At 44.2% G+C, this 17,363-nt stretch overlaps 1 protein-coding gene across 1 annotated transcript in view; it reads right to left on the bottom strand.

Annotated features, from left to right (window-relative positions):
* Positions 1 to 17,363, bottom strand: part of LOC120943719 (aldehyde oxidase-like) — a 188,219-nt gene that overhangs the window by 105,403 nt on the left and 65,453 nt on the right. Inside the window, exons 4-6 of the mRNA XM_040357194.1 lie at positions 16,858 to 17,000; positions 6,338 to 6,431; positions 1,378 to 1,487 (exon numbers count right to left, since the gene is read on the bottom strand). Of these exons, the coding sequence (XP_040213128.1) occupies positions 1,378 to 1,487; positions 6,338 to 6,431; positions 16,858 to 17,000 (347 nt within the window). The remainder of the gene's footprint in view (positions 1 to 1,377; positions 1,488 to 6,337; positions 6,432 to 16,857; positions 17,001 to 17,363) is intronic.

The following is a 17,363-nucleotide window of genomic DNA, read 5'->3' as shown; positions in this document are numbered from 1 at the left end:
TAGCGGGGTATCGCCCTTTCTGATGTGAAACAAAAAGACCACCATTGCTGATCGTGAAGGATCTCAGCTCCATCCGGTGGCCGAGTTGGGTTAGAGCCACCTGTTTACATTTCATTCTGGTACCGCAGTGAATGTTGGGGGATTGAGTTCAGAAGGAGAAGAGACTTCTGTAATGAACTACATTACCCAGAGAGCAGATGTGCAACCCCAAGATGCTTTGCCTTCCGCACCGCCTGCTGAGGGAGGTAATTTAAGGGAGAGGACGTGTTTGGCACGCTCTCTCGGACCGCCTCTTCAACCCAGGAGGACGCTGTTAGGAGTGTCTCCACGGGGAGTAGGCCGCAGTTGAGGCCTACCTACACCCGGGCAGAGCGGCTTTGAGAAGGAGGGACGGAGTTTCTGCCGGAGTCATCGGACGAGATCCCGATAACCCTGCGACCTGTTTGAGGACCGGAGACTGCTGACCGACCGGACGGTGTGCCGTAGAAGGACAAGGCCTGAACCGGTTGGGTGAGACGGGCACTTGCCTGAAAGTACTGATTGTCTTGCAGAAGGGCGGAATCGTTGATATCCATCTTTGCGGTTTGACCATTTAGGAAGCTTTTAACAGTTTACTATTACCCTTTTGGATTCCAAATTGTTGATAATTGTTGATATGATTAATGCAGCCAAATTGTGTATCCCGGTACATTGGAGATCCACCCAGATCCCTACCATTCCTGAATAGTTCAAGCAGATTGAAAGAATCGCTGAAATGGAGGAATTAATCTCCATTCCACGAGACTCCCCAGCAAAATTCTCACGGACTTGGGCATGCTGGACCCACTTCTAAAACGGCTAGATACTCATACTCCTCGCTGATGGGATAAATCAAACCAGACACCTCTAACTGACCACTTTTAGCTCCCTGGACCAATCTATACCCAAAAACCTACCTACACTCACTCAACAAGAGGCTTCCCATCCCTAGCCAAGGGACGAGTATGGGAAGACCTCGGTCAAATTTTCCATGTGCAACCTAGCCATAAAGGGGGACTTCCTCCCCCTCACTCCCCCCCCCACACCATTCCACCACAGGTACGCAACACCAAACACCTTCTGAGGAGTTGATTATAATTGATTTATAATTTTACAGTTCTGTCCTTTTTACAATACCTATAGTTAACGCATTAACACCTCGCCCTCACTGTTCTCATTTCCCTACGTACAACACATAAAATAGTGCTACAAAGCCACAGACCACATTGAGTGGTTGTTGTAACTATCACCATGTGTTAATATAGTTTACTCTACAGTACCTTCAAAATGTAGTAATGCTTTAGTAACTGCTCCATACTTTTGTTCAGTAGGATACTATAAATGAAATATATAATATACCTTCTTGGAGAAAGGCACATTGATCGAGATTAGAATTTCTTCCGGCCTCAAAGCTGATGCGCCAGTTTCATCAAACACTAATTGTCTCAAAGTAACCTGGCGTTTCCTCTCTGTAAAATTACAAAGATCAGTTAGAAATTAAGCGTTATTATGGAAACCACTAGAAGTTAAAGTGCATGTTTACAAGAAAATAAAGCAGGGAGTTGCCTTATACAAGGAATATATTTACATGCTTTTGCTTACTCATAAATCTAGAAACACACTTTATGGCTCATTTAGGCATAGTGAGAGCAACAACATAAATCCTGTGTATTTGTAGCTAATGGGTCATTACTTTAACCCATAAGCTGTGTTTCTACACACAGCTCACCACCCTGCCTTTCTCTCTTTATAATTGGTTGTTAAAAGAAGAGCATAGTATATTTGCAGTAGCATATATTTTAAGTTTTATTGCAGCATTTACAGAAAAGTCATTTTAATATGTGACCTTGTAGCACTAACCCGCACAAGGGCTGCTGAGAGCTGTTGTGTCCCAGGTTCTTCCTCCACTTGTGTCGTGGCAGCCAGGCAAACAGCAATATTTACTCCTCTTACTCTTATGATCTTCAGCTGGACTGCCAGAAAGGGCAGCAGCCCTCCTGGCTGGAAACCTCTTCTCCTGGGGAAGAACAGTGCTCTCTGAGGCTCCAGACTTATGCACTCCACAATAACCATCTGGGCACACCGCCCCAGGGATTGGCTTGGAGGTGCATACATATTCAGGCTGCTCATTGGATTCTCCCACCCACTACATTCTGGAAACCTCCAGAAGACAGGGGGAAGCAATCAAACTCACAGCCTGCAGAGCCCAGAGCAGCCCAAAGTAAGCACACGCTGCTCTGCTAATTACCAGAGAGCATAACTAAATTTGCCTAATCAAACCTAGCAGCAAATTTAGGAGAGTGCTACACTGTTTTAAATACTTTTCCCTCTATATATGTATTGCAAACATTTTAGAGACCTGTAAATTAACTACTAGTGGGACCACTGCATTTGATATAGCTACAACATGAGCACCTTGCTGAACAACTGTTGACACACATTCGTGTTAATGCAGGTATGGACATTGGCAGCCTAAAATGTAAAGGGATGCGTCCCTAAAATGTGTGCCTGCATGTAGGTCTACTCCTTTCATCCACACAGATGTCAAAAAAATATTAAGAGCCTATTTACAAAGAATGGTGTGAACAGTGAGCTGCATCTAATGATGCAGCTCACCAGCAAATGAGAGTGGAAGATCTAACTGCATGTCCACCAATTTATAGCAGGTCTGGTATGGATAAAGGGAACCCTGTGCCAAATAAAAAAAAATGGCGTGGGGTCCCCCGAAAAATCCATACCAGACCCTTATCTAAGCACGCAACCTGGCAGGCTGCAGGAAAAGAGGAGGGATGAGAGGCCACATGCCCTCAACATGGGGAGGATGCTTTGGGGTCTGGACCCCAAAGCACCATGTCCCCATGTTGATGGGAACAAGAGCCTCATCCCCACAAACCTTGCCCGGTGGTTGTGGGGGTCTGCGGGCGGGGGGCTTATCGGAATCTGGAAGCCCCCTTTAACAAGGGGACCCCCAGATCCCGGCCCTCCCATGCAAATTGGTAACGGGTGGACATTGTACCCCTACCATTTCACCCAAAAAAGTGACAAAAATTTTAAAAAAATAACAAGAGCCAGCTTGGGACAAGTCCTTTATTAAAAAATAAAAAAATAAAAAAGTCCATCGATGTAGATCTATCTCGCTCCGACGATACCGGAAAAAAAACCAGCCGATACTGATGCGCCTCCATAGGAGACTCCCGTCAAGTGACGCTACTCCCGCAGCAGCAGTGGTGTATTTAGGTTTTGTGCTGCCCTAGGCCTGACTAAAATTCGTGCACCCCCTCATTTAAATATGACCCACCCTTCCTGTCAAAGCCACACCCCTTCATATTTAAGACCCGCCCTATCATCTGTAAACCACACCCCTTCCAGACCCCCGCCCCCTCCATCTCCCCCTAGCAGCAAAAATACTCCCTTTCAGCACAAATCCTCACCCTCATATAACCCCTTCCAGTGAAAATCTCCCTTCTCAGCACAAACCCTTGCCTTTACCTCCCTTTTCCCAGCACAGATCCTTCCCCATCTCCCCCTCCCAGCATAAATCCCCCCTCTCAGCACAAACCCTTGCCTTAACCTTCCCTTTCCCAGCACAAATCCTTCCCCATCTCCCCCTCTCAGCATAAAACCCCCCTCCCATCACAAATCCTCCCCCATCTCCCCCTCCCAGCATAAATTACATCTCTTGGCACAAATCCTCCCCCAGCACAAATCCTCCCCAATCTCCTGGTTCCAGCATAAATCCTCACGTTCAGAAAAAAATCCCCCCTTATCTCAAACCTGTGCCTCCTTCTCTCCCCTTCCAGTACACCCCTCATCTCTTTCTCCTGTTCTGTAAGAGCAGCCTGCTCTGCTGGGACTTGTAGTGCCCTCTGGGGGGCTGATATATGGCAGCCTCCTATGCTGGGACTTGTAGTACACTCTGGGGGGCTGAGATATGGCAGCCCCCTATGCTGGGACTTGTAGTGCACTCCGGGGGGCTGAGATATGGCAGCCCCCTATGCTGGGACTTGTAGTGCCCTAGACTACAGGGGATGGAAGAATGGCAGCCCACTCTGCTGGGACTTGTAGTGCCCTCAGTGGCGGAATGAGGATTCCTCAGTCCCCCCACAGTCTAAGGCACTACAAGTCCCAGCATAGGAGGCTGCCATATGTCAGCCCCCCCCCAGAGTGCACTACAAGTCCCAGCATAGGAGGCTGCCATATCTCAGCCCCCCAGAGTGCACTACAAGTCCCAGCATAGGAGGCTGCCATATGTCAGCCCCCCCCCCAGAGTGCACAAAAAGTACCAGCATAGGAGGCTGCCATATCTCAGCCCCCCAGAGTGCACTACAAGTCCCAGCATAGGAGGCTGCCATATCTCAGCCCCCCAAAGTGCACTACAAGTCCCAGCATAGGAGGCTGCCATATCTCAGCCCCCCAGAGTGCACTACAAGTCCCAGCAAAACAGGGCTGCCATATCTCAGGCCCCACAGTGCACTACAAGTCCCAGCAAAAACGGGGCTTCCATATTTCAGCCCCCACAGTGCACTACAAGTCCCAGCAAAAACAGGGCTGCCATATCTCAGCCCCCACAGTGCACTACAAGTCCCAGCAAAAACAGGGCTGCCATATTTCAGCCCCCACAGTGCACTACAAGTCCCAGCAAAAACGGGGCTGCCATATTTCAGCCCCCACAGTGCACTACAAGTCCCAGCAAAAACGGGGCACTACAAGTCCCAGCAAAAACAGGCTGCCACCAGTCCTCCAAACACAGCAAAATGAGACTGCACAGCCCTCCACCCCCTCCCATACACTCACTCCTTGGCTGCCATACACTCGGGCTCCCCACTCTGCCCTTACAACGGCGTCCTCCTACCTGAGTCTAGGCTGGATGTCACGCTGCATGGTGAAGCAGTGGGCGGGATGTCTGAAGAAGACACGTCCAGGCTCCCAGACCCCAGCGCAGCACGCAAGGCTGCAGATAACTCTGCACTGGTCAGGCACCTCAGTGGCTCTGGGCGGTGGATGTGGGAGGCTGTATGTGAGCTGGGAGGAAGCCGCGGTAGCCGGGACTCGGGAGGACGGGTCAGGGGGATGTTTTTGTGCAGGGGAGGCGCCACCCCCACAAAGTGCCACCCTAGGCCTGGGCCTTGTCGGCATAGGCCAAAATACAGCCCTGCGTGACAGCTCTTATATAGCTGAGGGCGGGGCAACCCGGTGACATTCACGGGTGACCCCGCCCCCTCTGATGCCACGGGAGTTTCCTGCGGTTTCTCCATGGCATCAGAGGACTTTTTTCTTTTTTAATAAAGGACTTGTCTCAAGCTGGGTCTTTTTTTTTACACTTTTTTTGGGTGAAATGGTAGAAGTAAAATGTACCTCATTACCAATTCACATAAGGGTCGGGATCTGAGGTCCCCTTGTTAAAGGGGGCTTCCAGATTACTATAAGCCCCCTGCCCGCAGACCCCAACAACCCTTGGGCAAGGGTTGTGGGGATGAGGCCTTGTCCCCATCAACATGGGGAAATGGTGCTTTGGGGTCCAGACACCAAAGCATCCTCCCCATGTTGAGGGCATGTGGCCTGGTATGGTTCAGGGGGGGCACTCTCTCATCTCCCCTCTTTTCCTGCGGCCTGCCAGGATAAGGGTCTGGTATGGATTTTTGGGGGGACCACTACGCCATTTAAAAAAAAAAAACAATTGGCACAGGGTTCTCCTTAATATTCATACCAGACCTGAAGGGCCTGGTATGGAATTTGCAGGACCCGACAATTCATTACAGCCATGATTAGTTTTAAATGACTTTTTTTCCTTTAGAAATTTCATTTTGCACAGGGACTGTTCTAAATACGGGAAAATGCACAACTTTACAGGCATACTATAGACACCCCCCCCCCCAGGTACGAAATTTTAAGGAATATTTCACTTTTGTTTCGCTTTAAGCATTATTAAAATCACTGCTCCCGTAAAAACAGGCGTTTTTAAAACTTTTTTTGCATTGATACATGTCCAAACACTTTTTATGACAATAACTTGCATATAAGCCTTTAAAATTAGCACTTTTGGTTTTTCATGTTAGTGTCCCATAGACTTTAACGGGGTTCCCCCACTTTTGAATTTTCCCCGAACTCAGCATATTGTTCGGTGTTCGCCAGAACATCTGAACAACCAAAGTTCGGCCCGAACTTATGCTTGGGCCGAACCGTTCGCCCATCCCTATAAGATGGCTATATTGAGGGAGGAGCAGTAATACAAAATAAAGAATAATGGTATATGGTGGTGGGAAAAACAAACCAACATACTCTCCACTTCAAACCATAATGACAAGCTTGAGAGACTTACCTTCGGAAGCAAGGTTGAATGTGCAGTTCCCAACAGCCAGAATAGGATTCAGGTCCCAAGTAGAACTTCCACTAAGAATGCTCCCTCCGAGGGACTAAAGAAAAAATAAATAATTGTGTGTCTGAATTTAACTAGTCATTAGGTCCTAAATCAAAGTTTCTCCATTACAGCACACACACACGGACAAGGGAAACAATGTAAATCGTTGCAAATTCTATAACATAGGTACATCTCTATTTACTGAATGTATTCATATATTTGTAATTGATTACTCTTCTGTATATTCTCCAACCATTTACAGGAATATATTAGGCATTCACTTTAGTCTCTGCCAATACAGGAGGTCACAATATACTCTGCCCTTATAAAAGCAGTACAGTTCAATTCAATAGCATTAACTTTCTAAATGACTGTCACATTTTACTGATGATGTAAGCATGTCACCTGAGAACTATCCAAGCAGGTAATTACCTTAGTAAAGCCAATATAAACTTCTGATGCATGATTGTAAAGCTTTAGTCAATTAGGCATGCATTTTTCTACTACATTTATAGCAGATGTAAACTCAATCATTAAAATTGTATATAAGATGAAAGCAGTATTAACCACTTTAATACTCGGTACTTTCACCCCCTTCCTGCCCAAGCCAATTTTTAGCTTTCAGCTCTTTCACACTTTGAATGACAATTGCGTGGTCAGGCAATGCTATACCCATATGAATTTTTTATTATCTTTTTGAGACAGATATAACTTTATTTTGGTGGTATTTATTCACCATTGGGTATTTATTTTGTGCTAAACAAATAAAAAAAGAACAAAAATGTTGAATTTTTTTTTTCTTCTTCACTGATGATGCGCTGATGAGGCTGCATAGATGAGGCGGCACTGAAGAGATGGCACTAATAAGCACCCTCCCAGAACTGAACGACTACGCTGTAGCTGACTTTTGGCTATAGCATGGCCGGAAATGATTAAACCCAAAAAGCAAACATTTATTAGATTGCAGTTTACCAATTCTTAAGCCTCGTACACACGACCGAGGAACTCGATGGGCGAAACACATCGTTTTCCTCGTTGAGTTCCTTGTTAGGCTGTCGAGGAACTCGACAAGGCAAGTTTCTCCATTCCCGTCGAGGAAATAGAGAACTTGCTCTCTTTTTGGCTCGTCGAGTTTATCGACAGTTTCCTCGACGAAAATATACACACGACCGGTTTCCTCGGCAATAAAATATCTCCCAGCAAGTTTCTTGCTGGTTTTTGCAGAGAAACTTGGTCTTGTGTACGAGGCCTGAGATGTATTGGCTGCATTATGTTTCTTATTTAGACTTTCTTTCTTTTATTTTCATCTGATGATCCTGCCAGTAAATCTGTGCTTTTTAACCACTTAAGACCCGGAATGACCTGGCCCCTTTTTGCGATTCGGCAATGCGTCGCTTTAACTGACAATTGCGCGGTCGTGGGACGTGGCTCCCAAACAAAATTGGCATCCTTTTTTTCCCACAAATAGAGCTTTCTTTTGGTGGTATTTGATCACTGCGGTTTTTATTTTTTGCGCTATAAACAAAAATAGAGCGACAATTTTAAAAAAAATGCAATATTTTTAACTTTTTGCTATAATAAATATCCCCAAAATATATATATATAAAAAATATATTTTTTCCTCAGTTTAGGCCGATAGGTATTCTTCTACATATTTTTGGTAAAAAAAAAAAAAAATCGCAATAAGCGTTTATTGATTGGTTTGCGCAAAATTTATAGCATTTACAAAATAGGGGATAGTTTATGGCATTTTTATTAATCATTTTTACTACTAATGGTGGTGATTAGCGACTTTTTTCATGACTGCAACATTATGGTGGACACATCGGACACTTTTGACACATTTTTGGGACCATTGTCATTTTCACAGCGAAAAGTGCTATAAAAATGCACTGATTACTGTGAAAATGACACTGGCAGTGAAGGGGTTAACCAGGATTGGGCGCTTTAGAGGTTAAGTGTGTTCTAAGGGAGTGTTCTTACAATGGGGGGGGCATGGCTGTGCGTGTGACATCACTGATCGTCGTTCCCTAACGCAGGTAACAGACGATCACTGACAGCCACACTAGGAAGAACGGGGAAGGTTTGATTACACTCACCTCTCCCCGTTCTTCCTCTCTGTGACCCGATCACGGGACACCGGCGGCGGTCGGGTCTGGAGGACAGGACCCACGGGCTCATGACCAACGGGTGGGCATCTTAAAGGGGACATACCTGTACGTCCATGTGCCCAGCCGTGCCATTTTGCCGACGTAAATAGTCGTGCGGCGGTCCTTAATCGGCTAACAAAACAAGCTGTCCTGTAGATGTAGCAGCATAGTTTGGTTTCAATTTGTTAGTGTATCTAAATCTGCTAGTGCATCTAACACTCCCCTCCCAGACTGGCAGTGCTGTTGTCTCTGTGCTCCTTGATCCAGAGTGTCTAATACAGGAGCTTTGTTACTGGCCACATCACCGGATGAAAACAGACGAAAAAAGCTTAAAGGGATTGTAAAGGTAACTTTTTTTCCTTAAATAGCTTCATTTACCTTAGTGAAGTCCTCCTTCACTTACCTCATCCTTCCATTTTGCTTTTAAATGTCCTTATTTCTTCTGAGAAATCCTCACTTCCTGTTCTTCTGTCTGTAACTAAACACAGTAATGCGACACTTTCTCCCTGGTGTGGAGAAAGCCTCTTGAGGGGGGAGGGGGCGATCAGGAGGGTCAGGATGCTATCTATACTTTGCAGATAGAGAAAGGAGCTGTGTGTTAGTGGGGGTCCTGACACTCCTACTCGCCCCCTCAAGAGGCTTTATCCACACCAGGGAGAAAGTGTTGCATTACTGTGTGTAGTTACAGACAGAAGAACAGGAAGTGAGGATTTCTCAGAAGAAATAAGGACATTTAAAAAGCAAAATGGAAGGATGAGGTAAGTGAAGGAGGACTGCACTAAGGTAAAGGAAGCTATTTAAAAAAAGAAAACGAGTGCAGCCACCACATCTAATGAACGGTAAGCTGCAATAGATGACAATGTAGGGTTTTGGTTTAATACCACGTTAACATATTAACCACTAGAGCACCGGGCCATCGTCAAATGACGGCTCCACGGTGACTCTGAAAATTCAACAGGACGTCAATTGACGTCCTGTATTCTTGCGGCCACCGGGGGGCGCGCGAGCGCGCCGGCGGCAGCGCGCGCGTGCCCGGCGCGTCCCCGAGATGCCGATGCGCGTGCCTGGCGGTCGCGATGTCCGCCAGGCACTCGGAATCGGCGGCTACAGGGACAAGACGTGGAGCTCTGTGTGTAAACACAGAGCTCCACGTCCTGTCAGGGGAGAGAGGAGACCGATCTGTGTCCCTTGTACATAGGGACATAGATCGGTCACCTCCCCCAGTCACCCCCCTTCCCCCACAGTTAGAACACAATTTAGGTATACATATTAACCCCTCCCTCACCCCCTAGTGTTAACCCCTTGAATGCCAGCCACATTTATACAGTAATTAGTGCATATTTATCGCATTAATCGCTGTATAAATGTGAATGGCGCCAAAAACGTGTCAAAAGTGTCCGATGTGTTCGCCGCAATGTCACGGTGACAGTAAAAAAATCGCAAATCGCCGCCAATACTAGTAAAAAAATTAATAAAATAAAAATGCCATAAATCTATCAGCTATTTTGTAAACGCTATAACTTTTGCGCAAACCAATCAATATGTGATCATTGCGATTTTTTTTACCAAAAATATGTAGAAGAATACATATCGGCCTAAACTGAGGAAAAAAAACTTTTTTTTTTTTAAATTGTGATATTTATTAAATAAAAAAGTAAAAAATAGTGTTTTTTTTTTAAATTGTCACTCTTCTTTTGTTTATAGCGCAAAAAATAAAAACCGCAGAGGTGATCAAATACCACCAAAAGAAAGCTCTATTTGTGGGAACAAAATGATAAAAAAATTGTTTGGGTACAGTGTAGCACGACCGCGCAATTGTCATTCAAAGTGCGACAGTGCTGAAAGCTGAAAATTGGCTTGGGCAGGAAGGGGCGTAAGTGCCCAGTATGGAAGTGGTTAATGTGATTTCAAAAATAATTTTCAGTATTTTTTAAAGCGGTTGTATAGTCTATTTTTTTACTTTTACCTACAGGTAAGCCTATAATAAGGCTTACCTATAGGTAAAAAAAATATCTCCTAAACCTTTACGTTTTAGGAGATATTCCTCTCGCAATGAGCCGCTGAATGCAGCGGCGCATGCACACAGGGGATTTTTGGCTTAAGGCCCGGCAGAAGCCGGACCTTGCCGGAAAGAAGTCTCCCGCGCGCATGCGCTGGAGTGACGACATCGCGGCTCCAGCGCTCATGGCGAGGCAGGATGTCATATCCCTCGGCGTGGACCAGGTAAATTACTGATGCCTCGTTCTAAAGTAAGTATATGCGGTGCATACTAGTTCATTATGCCTTTTGCTTTACAGGGTTAAGAAAAAAAGTTCAGCGGGTTTACTACTGCTTTAATTCTGCAACTTTTATTTAAATAAAACCTTATCTCTAAGACCCCTTTCACAGTGAAGCGTTTTTACAGCGTTTTAGCGTTAAAAATAGCGCTATTAAAATGCTCATAAAACGCTCTCCGTGCATCTCAATGGACCCCTTCACACTGAGTCCTGCAAGCAGCATCTTTGGAGCAGCTTTTGGGCGCTGAAAAAACGCTCCAAAAACGCCCCTCTCCATTGAAATGAATTTAAAGCGCTGTAAAAACGCCTCGCCCTTTCACACTGAGGCACTGCAAAAACGCCCTAAAACGTTAGGGTCTTAGCGGTGATTTACCAGCACATTGGGATTGCAGATGAGGCTTCGCTCGAATAACACTCGAATAACGCTTGAAAAACGCTCGAATAACACTTGAATAACGCTTGAATAATGTTTGAAAAACGCTCGAATAACGCTTGAATAACGCTTGAATAATGTTTGAAAAACGCTCGAATAACACTTGAATAACGCTTGAATAATGTTTGAAAAACGCTCGAATAACGCTTGAATAACGCTTGAATAACGCTCGAATAACGCGCGAATAACGCTCGAATAACGCGCGAATAACGCTCGAATAACGCGCGAATAACGCTCGAATAACGCTCGAAAAATGCACCAGTGTGAAAGGGGCCTTAGATTATAAGCTCTAACAAGCATGGCCCTTTGATCCCTTATTTATAGCATTTTATTGTAACTGTACTATCTTCCCTCATGTTGTAAAGCACTGTGCAAACTGTTGGCGCTATATAAATCCTGTAGAATAATATTGTAATAACCTTATGATCCTGCTGTGGAAATTATTTTTCAGACCCTTCTTGTCATGTAGAAGACAATGTTCATCCACTGTCTCCTTCCTCACCCAATTACTTCTGATGGAGACTATAAATGACCATTAAAGCGGGGGTTCACCCAAAAAAAAACTTTTTTACATTAGCTACATCCCTCCAGCATACTGCTAACATCTGCAGTATGCTGGTTTTTTTTTTGTACTTATCGTTATACGAGCCCTTGTTATCCGGCTCCGAGCGGGGGATTACTTCCAGGTATAGGCGTTCCTAAGCAAAGAGGAGTTAATTGACGGGCTGCAAAAGCATGTCACGCCTTTCCGAAAATACCCGAAGTCACACTCGGGTGTTTACACGCGTCCGCAGTCAGCTCTACATGGCAGGCTCAGGCACCGTAAACGCCCGAGTGTGACTTTGTGTATTTTCGGAAGGCGTGACGTGCCTTAGCAGCCGTCAATCAACTCCTCTTCGCTTAGAAACGCCCATTCCCCGCAGGATTCCCCGCTCGGAGCCGGATAACAAGGGCTCATATAACTATAAGTACAACAAAAAAAAAAAACAGCATACTGCAGATGTTAGCAGTATGCTGGAGCTAATGTCAAAAAGTGGATTTTTGGGTGAACCTCCGCTTTAAACACACATTGCAGAAGCTTGACCCATTGTTGTCACCACTAAGAAACCTTCTTAAATGCAATGTAGGCATCAATGGAGGACATGTATGCAGAAAATAAGTGGTTTATGAGAGCAGCAGCAGTGAGATGCAAAACATTTTGGAAAAAGGTGAAATAAGTAGTTAAATAATTGGTAATAATACACAACGCTTTGCATGCTAAAGTAATGGCCCGTACACACGATCCGAATATCGGACGAAAACGATCGTCCGAGGAAGAATCGTACGATTTTCGGATCGTGTGTACACTACTTTCGAGAGCCGATCACGACAGTTCATCCGATATTATTCGATCGGACAAGCACAAAAATTTTCCTCGTACGATGTCAGATCGTACGATTTTCGTTTAGTCAGTATAGTTGCCGTCCGAAAATACAATACAATTACATTACAACACATGACATCACTTCCGATTTTTTTTTTCTGTCGTACGAGAATTTTCGTGACTTTAATAACCCATTTTATTTTACTTGCGACTATTAAGCGAAAAAAGTCGTACGATCCGTCGTACGATATTCGGATCATGTGTACGGGCCATTAGGGTTTACATCCACGTTAATTTTATTGTCATCAGAATTGAAGGAACCCTTTGAAGAGATAAATATGTAGCCTGCTATTGTTGACCTGTCCTATTTGGCTATGCTATTTTCCTGACTGTCACATTGATCCAATAGCTTAAAAACTTTTGAAGTCCCTGATAACAAGTCTGCGAATCAGGAATTCTGACTTTGCTTTCTGCAAAGTCAGAATTCCACATCAGTGAGTAAAAAAATAAGAGGCCATCAATGGCAGCTTTCCATCACTACATATTGGCTAGGCTTTACATATAGGAGACATACAATTTTGCTACCACCTTAATGTAAGATGTTTTATATTTTCACCTACAGTTTGTTATTTTTTTATCTCTTTGTCAAATTCCAATGAACCTTTCATCATTCCAGTGACAGCAGATAAAAGTGTGACAAGTAGATATCTTACCAAGACTGATAGGTGTAACACGGACACTCTCAGCCTCACCCTGCGTAGATATTTTCCAGATCCCAGGATAACAATCGCTAACAACAAGCAGCAGACTGAAAGTGATTTCAGGCATACCCCGCTTTAAGTACACTCACTTTACATACACTCGCGAGTAAGGACATACCCGCGAGTGTATGTAAAGTGCCTTACAAGTACTGTACAGACATTTTGCAACCACAGTATAAGGAGCTGAAGCTCAGAGAGCATAGCCCACCCTGTTCCAGTGTGCCCCTGCCCCTTACATTCATGCTCTAGTCCCATTGTGTACTTAAAAGTGGGGTATGCCTGTACTACTGGGGTAAAATAGCTCCGCAGTTTTCCCCATACACACACAATAGCTACCACATGTTTTCTCGAAAAACAATGAAACGTTTAGGAAACATTTGTAATACACGCCATCACATCCGACAGAAATACGACAGACATTACATTCTTCAAAGAGCAAAGAGGGAGACTAAGTTTCTAGTTTCAAATTATCGCTCAGTGAACAGAAAAAGAAAAGTGATGCAAGAAGCATGATAACAGGAAAAGACATAGCAAAAATAGACAAACATAATTAACAGCAAAATAAATATGAATTTAAGCAAATGAACTCTGAGTAGATGCTGGTTGGAGGTGTATATGCTGCTAGTGGAGACTTTATGGGATTGTTTGCTGTGACCCTTGCACTGATTTTTATATCCAAGGGCAAACCCTGAAGAAGACCACCTTTGTCAAAACACATCAGACCACTTGACAAACGCACTATCCATTATATCGACTGTAAGATTGGGGTGATCAGACTCCACGGTAGGTGCGTTTTCCAGTGAGTACGCCAGTCCAGAACTGAGTTTTTAAGGGCCTGGTAGCCCACTTTTATTTAAAAGCACACAAGTTCACAAATACAACAGTATTTCTGCATCTTGCATAACCAACAGTTTAGCCTCCTGGCTTCCATACTTGCCATCCGGCTGTTTCAGGCCTTTAGCCTAGACCTAAGTTCTGTTCCTCCGAACAAACAGTTTCCTAGGGATAAGCTCAAACCTACCGTAGCTTTCTCCTGATAAGCGTCTTGCTGCTCAACACCCATGCAGCGTCTCTGACTCCTCTCAGAGGGATTGGGAATCCACCTGATTCCCAGGAACAGACTTCCTGTCTGTTGGGTGGGGCTCTGAGCCATGTCAGGTCAGAACTAAAACACCCAAGACACATCTGTGCAATTAATGTGTCTTTCTCTCCAAAATCTGGCGTAAACCAGCAATCTTTCACATAGCACAGAGTCCCACCATCACACTACTTAGAATGTATTATATTCTGTTTGATGTTAGGTAAATTTAATGTTCAGTCATTTTGGATAATTTCATGTAGAGGGGACTTTTTAAACCTTCCCAATAAATATTTGATCTTATATTTACTTGTGTGTCTACTCAACTATTTACTCTTTGCGTGTCACAAAGCCCAAGTGCTCCTCATCATTTCCCCATTTGCCTTGTGGATTCTGTTGTATATCAATTGGGGCTGCTGCCCACCATTGGCAAATCTTGGGATATTCATATATAAATCTAAAGGAAATCGAACAACAAAAATGGTATATTGTGTATCTAGATTTAGGTCTTGTACACACTATGCAGGGCGGTTGTGGGAATCGCAGCTATTCCCGCACCCACAATCACCTGATGCCAAAATGCACTGCTCTGTAGAGATATGTGGGGCTGCCATTCATTCTTAATGGCACCCCACACATCTCAACCCGGAGCGTGGATTGATTATAACTGGCTTTACAACAGCCAGTTGCAGCCATTTATGAAAACACCACAAAAAGGAAAATTTTAAAGTGGTTGTAAAGGCAACAGTTTTTTTTTACCTTAAAGTGATTGTTAAGCCAGTATACACCATCAGCACTACCTCCTATTGTAATATCCCCCTATGTGTGCGATTTATAAAAATAAATGCTGCAAATACCTAATTTCACTGCTGAGATTGCGATCACATGACTGGCCAGCTTTCTCCCTTTATCCTCTGAGAGATGCAGTGGGTGGGGCTGAGACTTTCCTGCTGATGTCAGCCAGGAGGGGAGGAGAGGAGGAGGAAAGGAGGAGAGAGCTGGCTGGTCATGTGGTTGCAATCTCGGCTTTTAAATTAGGTATTTACATCATTTATATTTATAAAACATTCACAGAGGGGGACACTGCAATGGGAGTCAGTGCTTATGGTGTATACAGGTTACTGTTATGAGAGCAGCAGGAGGGGTGGCTCACACACAGACAGAGAGGGGAGGGGGTAGGAGGACACAGAAACAGAGAGGAGAGCAGATAGCAGGCCGCTGATGACAGAGTCATGTAAACTGACCACAGTGTCTGTTCTCAGCAGCCATGATACACTGTGGTCAGTTTACAGAGGGTGTGGAGAAACTGGCAGGATCAGCCAAGTTTTTTAGGTGTTACATGGGGCAAAACGACACAGGACAAGCACTGTGTCATATAACATGCTTTAAAGGAGCAGGATCCATTTTTTTTTCTTGGGTTAAAAAACGCTTTAAAAGGCATTTTCAGCATTCAGATAAAAAAAATTCACATTGTGAAAAATGGTCGTGTGTACGCAGCATGACTGTTAGCAGCACTCTGGATCCTGCTCAGGCCACTGCTTTGCACATGGGACAGCTATATGTACTCTACAGTCACCTCCAAGGCAAGAAGAAGCTGTGTCCCGTAGAGCAGTGGTCATCAACCTTGTCCTGCAGGGCCCACTAACAGGCCAGGTTTGCAAGATAACTGAAATACATCACAGGTGATATCATTTGCTCCTCAGTGATTGCAGTATTCTAGACTGCATCTCCCCAAGGTAATACATAAAACCTGGCCTGTTAGTGGGCCCTGCAGGACAGGGTTGATGACCACTGCCGTAGATAGGGTTGCCACCTCATCCCTTTAAAAAGGAACACATCTGAATTACACAGGTTCTGTGGCTGATTAAGGTGGTAATTAAACTCACTTGGTGCCTTATCTGCATTAAATTAGCCTCAGAATCTGTGTAATTCAGATGTGTTCCTTTTTAAAGGGATGAGGTGGCAACCCTAGCCGTAGAGCATGAGAAAATAGTAAAGTCTCTCTCCCCTGGACTACAATTCCCAGAGTGCAGTGCTGCCTGACTCTGTCTATTGAACTCCTCCTGCCTGCTCAGCAGCTCCCTCCTCTTGCTGATACAGGAGTTAACAAGTTCAGCGCTGCAGGGCAGCATCTACAGAGAGCAGCTGCAGCCAGTGTTTCTCTCACTCTCCATTCTTAGCCAAGCACCCAGCTACATGGAACTCTGCATTTTATTAAAATATAATGATATTTTGGTGCTACTAATGTACTGTAGATTTGATTGATTTTTATACCTATCGGGTTAGCATATGTGATCATTAATTTGTATAAATCAGATGACCTAATCCCCAGAGAAAATATGATATAAAATAAAAATAAAAATATAAACTGACCCATTCCCAGGTTGAATTTGATAATTTGTAATATGAGTGATACTTACAGCTTCACTTCGTATGTGTGGTCCTGCCAGCTGCTGGAGAATGACATGGAAGATCTTACTTTTCTCTGCTGGTAGCTGAGACACGGCTTCACAAAGGAAGGATCGTACAAGGGCCAGGCTGCAAGCAGCTCCAATAGTGATACCTTCACAGACAAAATTTCTCACATTTATTTTACTGTATTTTAAACAGAAGAAATCAACCTCTATCATGTATCCTATACGATATATAAAATTTCAGTTTGATACATAGGTGATATATAAATGTGTGAAGAAATAGAAGAACAGCACTTAAATTGCCAACATCCGTAAATATGTTATTAGAAAAAAAGGGGGGGGAAAAGGGAACCCAAAAGTGAACCCTGTTCGAACTTTAGACGGCACAGTAAACAATAAAAATAATTTATTAAAAATTTGTGCAGAGCTTTGTCGATCTTTGTCATATTATTCTGATATGTTTAGCCCATGAACCTTCCATAAAGTATTAATATGGCCATACATACAGCATA

Source organism: Rana temporaria, chromosome 6, assembly GCF_905171775.1.
Source record: "Rana temporaria chromosome 6, aRanTem1.1, whole genome shotgun sequence".
NCBI lineage: Eukaryota > Metazoa > Chordata > Amphibia > Anura > Ranidae > Rana > Rana temporaria.
The sequence above is the reverse complement of the archived record's forward strand: the minus strand, read 5'-3'. Positions and strand labels throughout refer to the sequence as shown.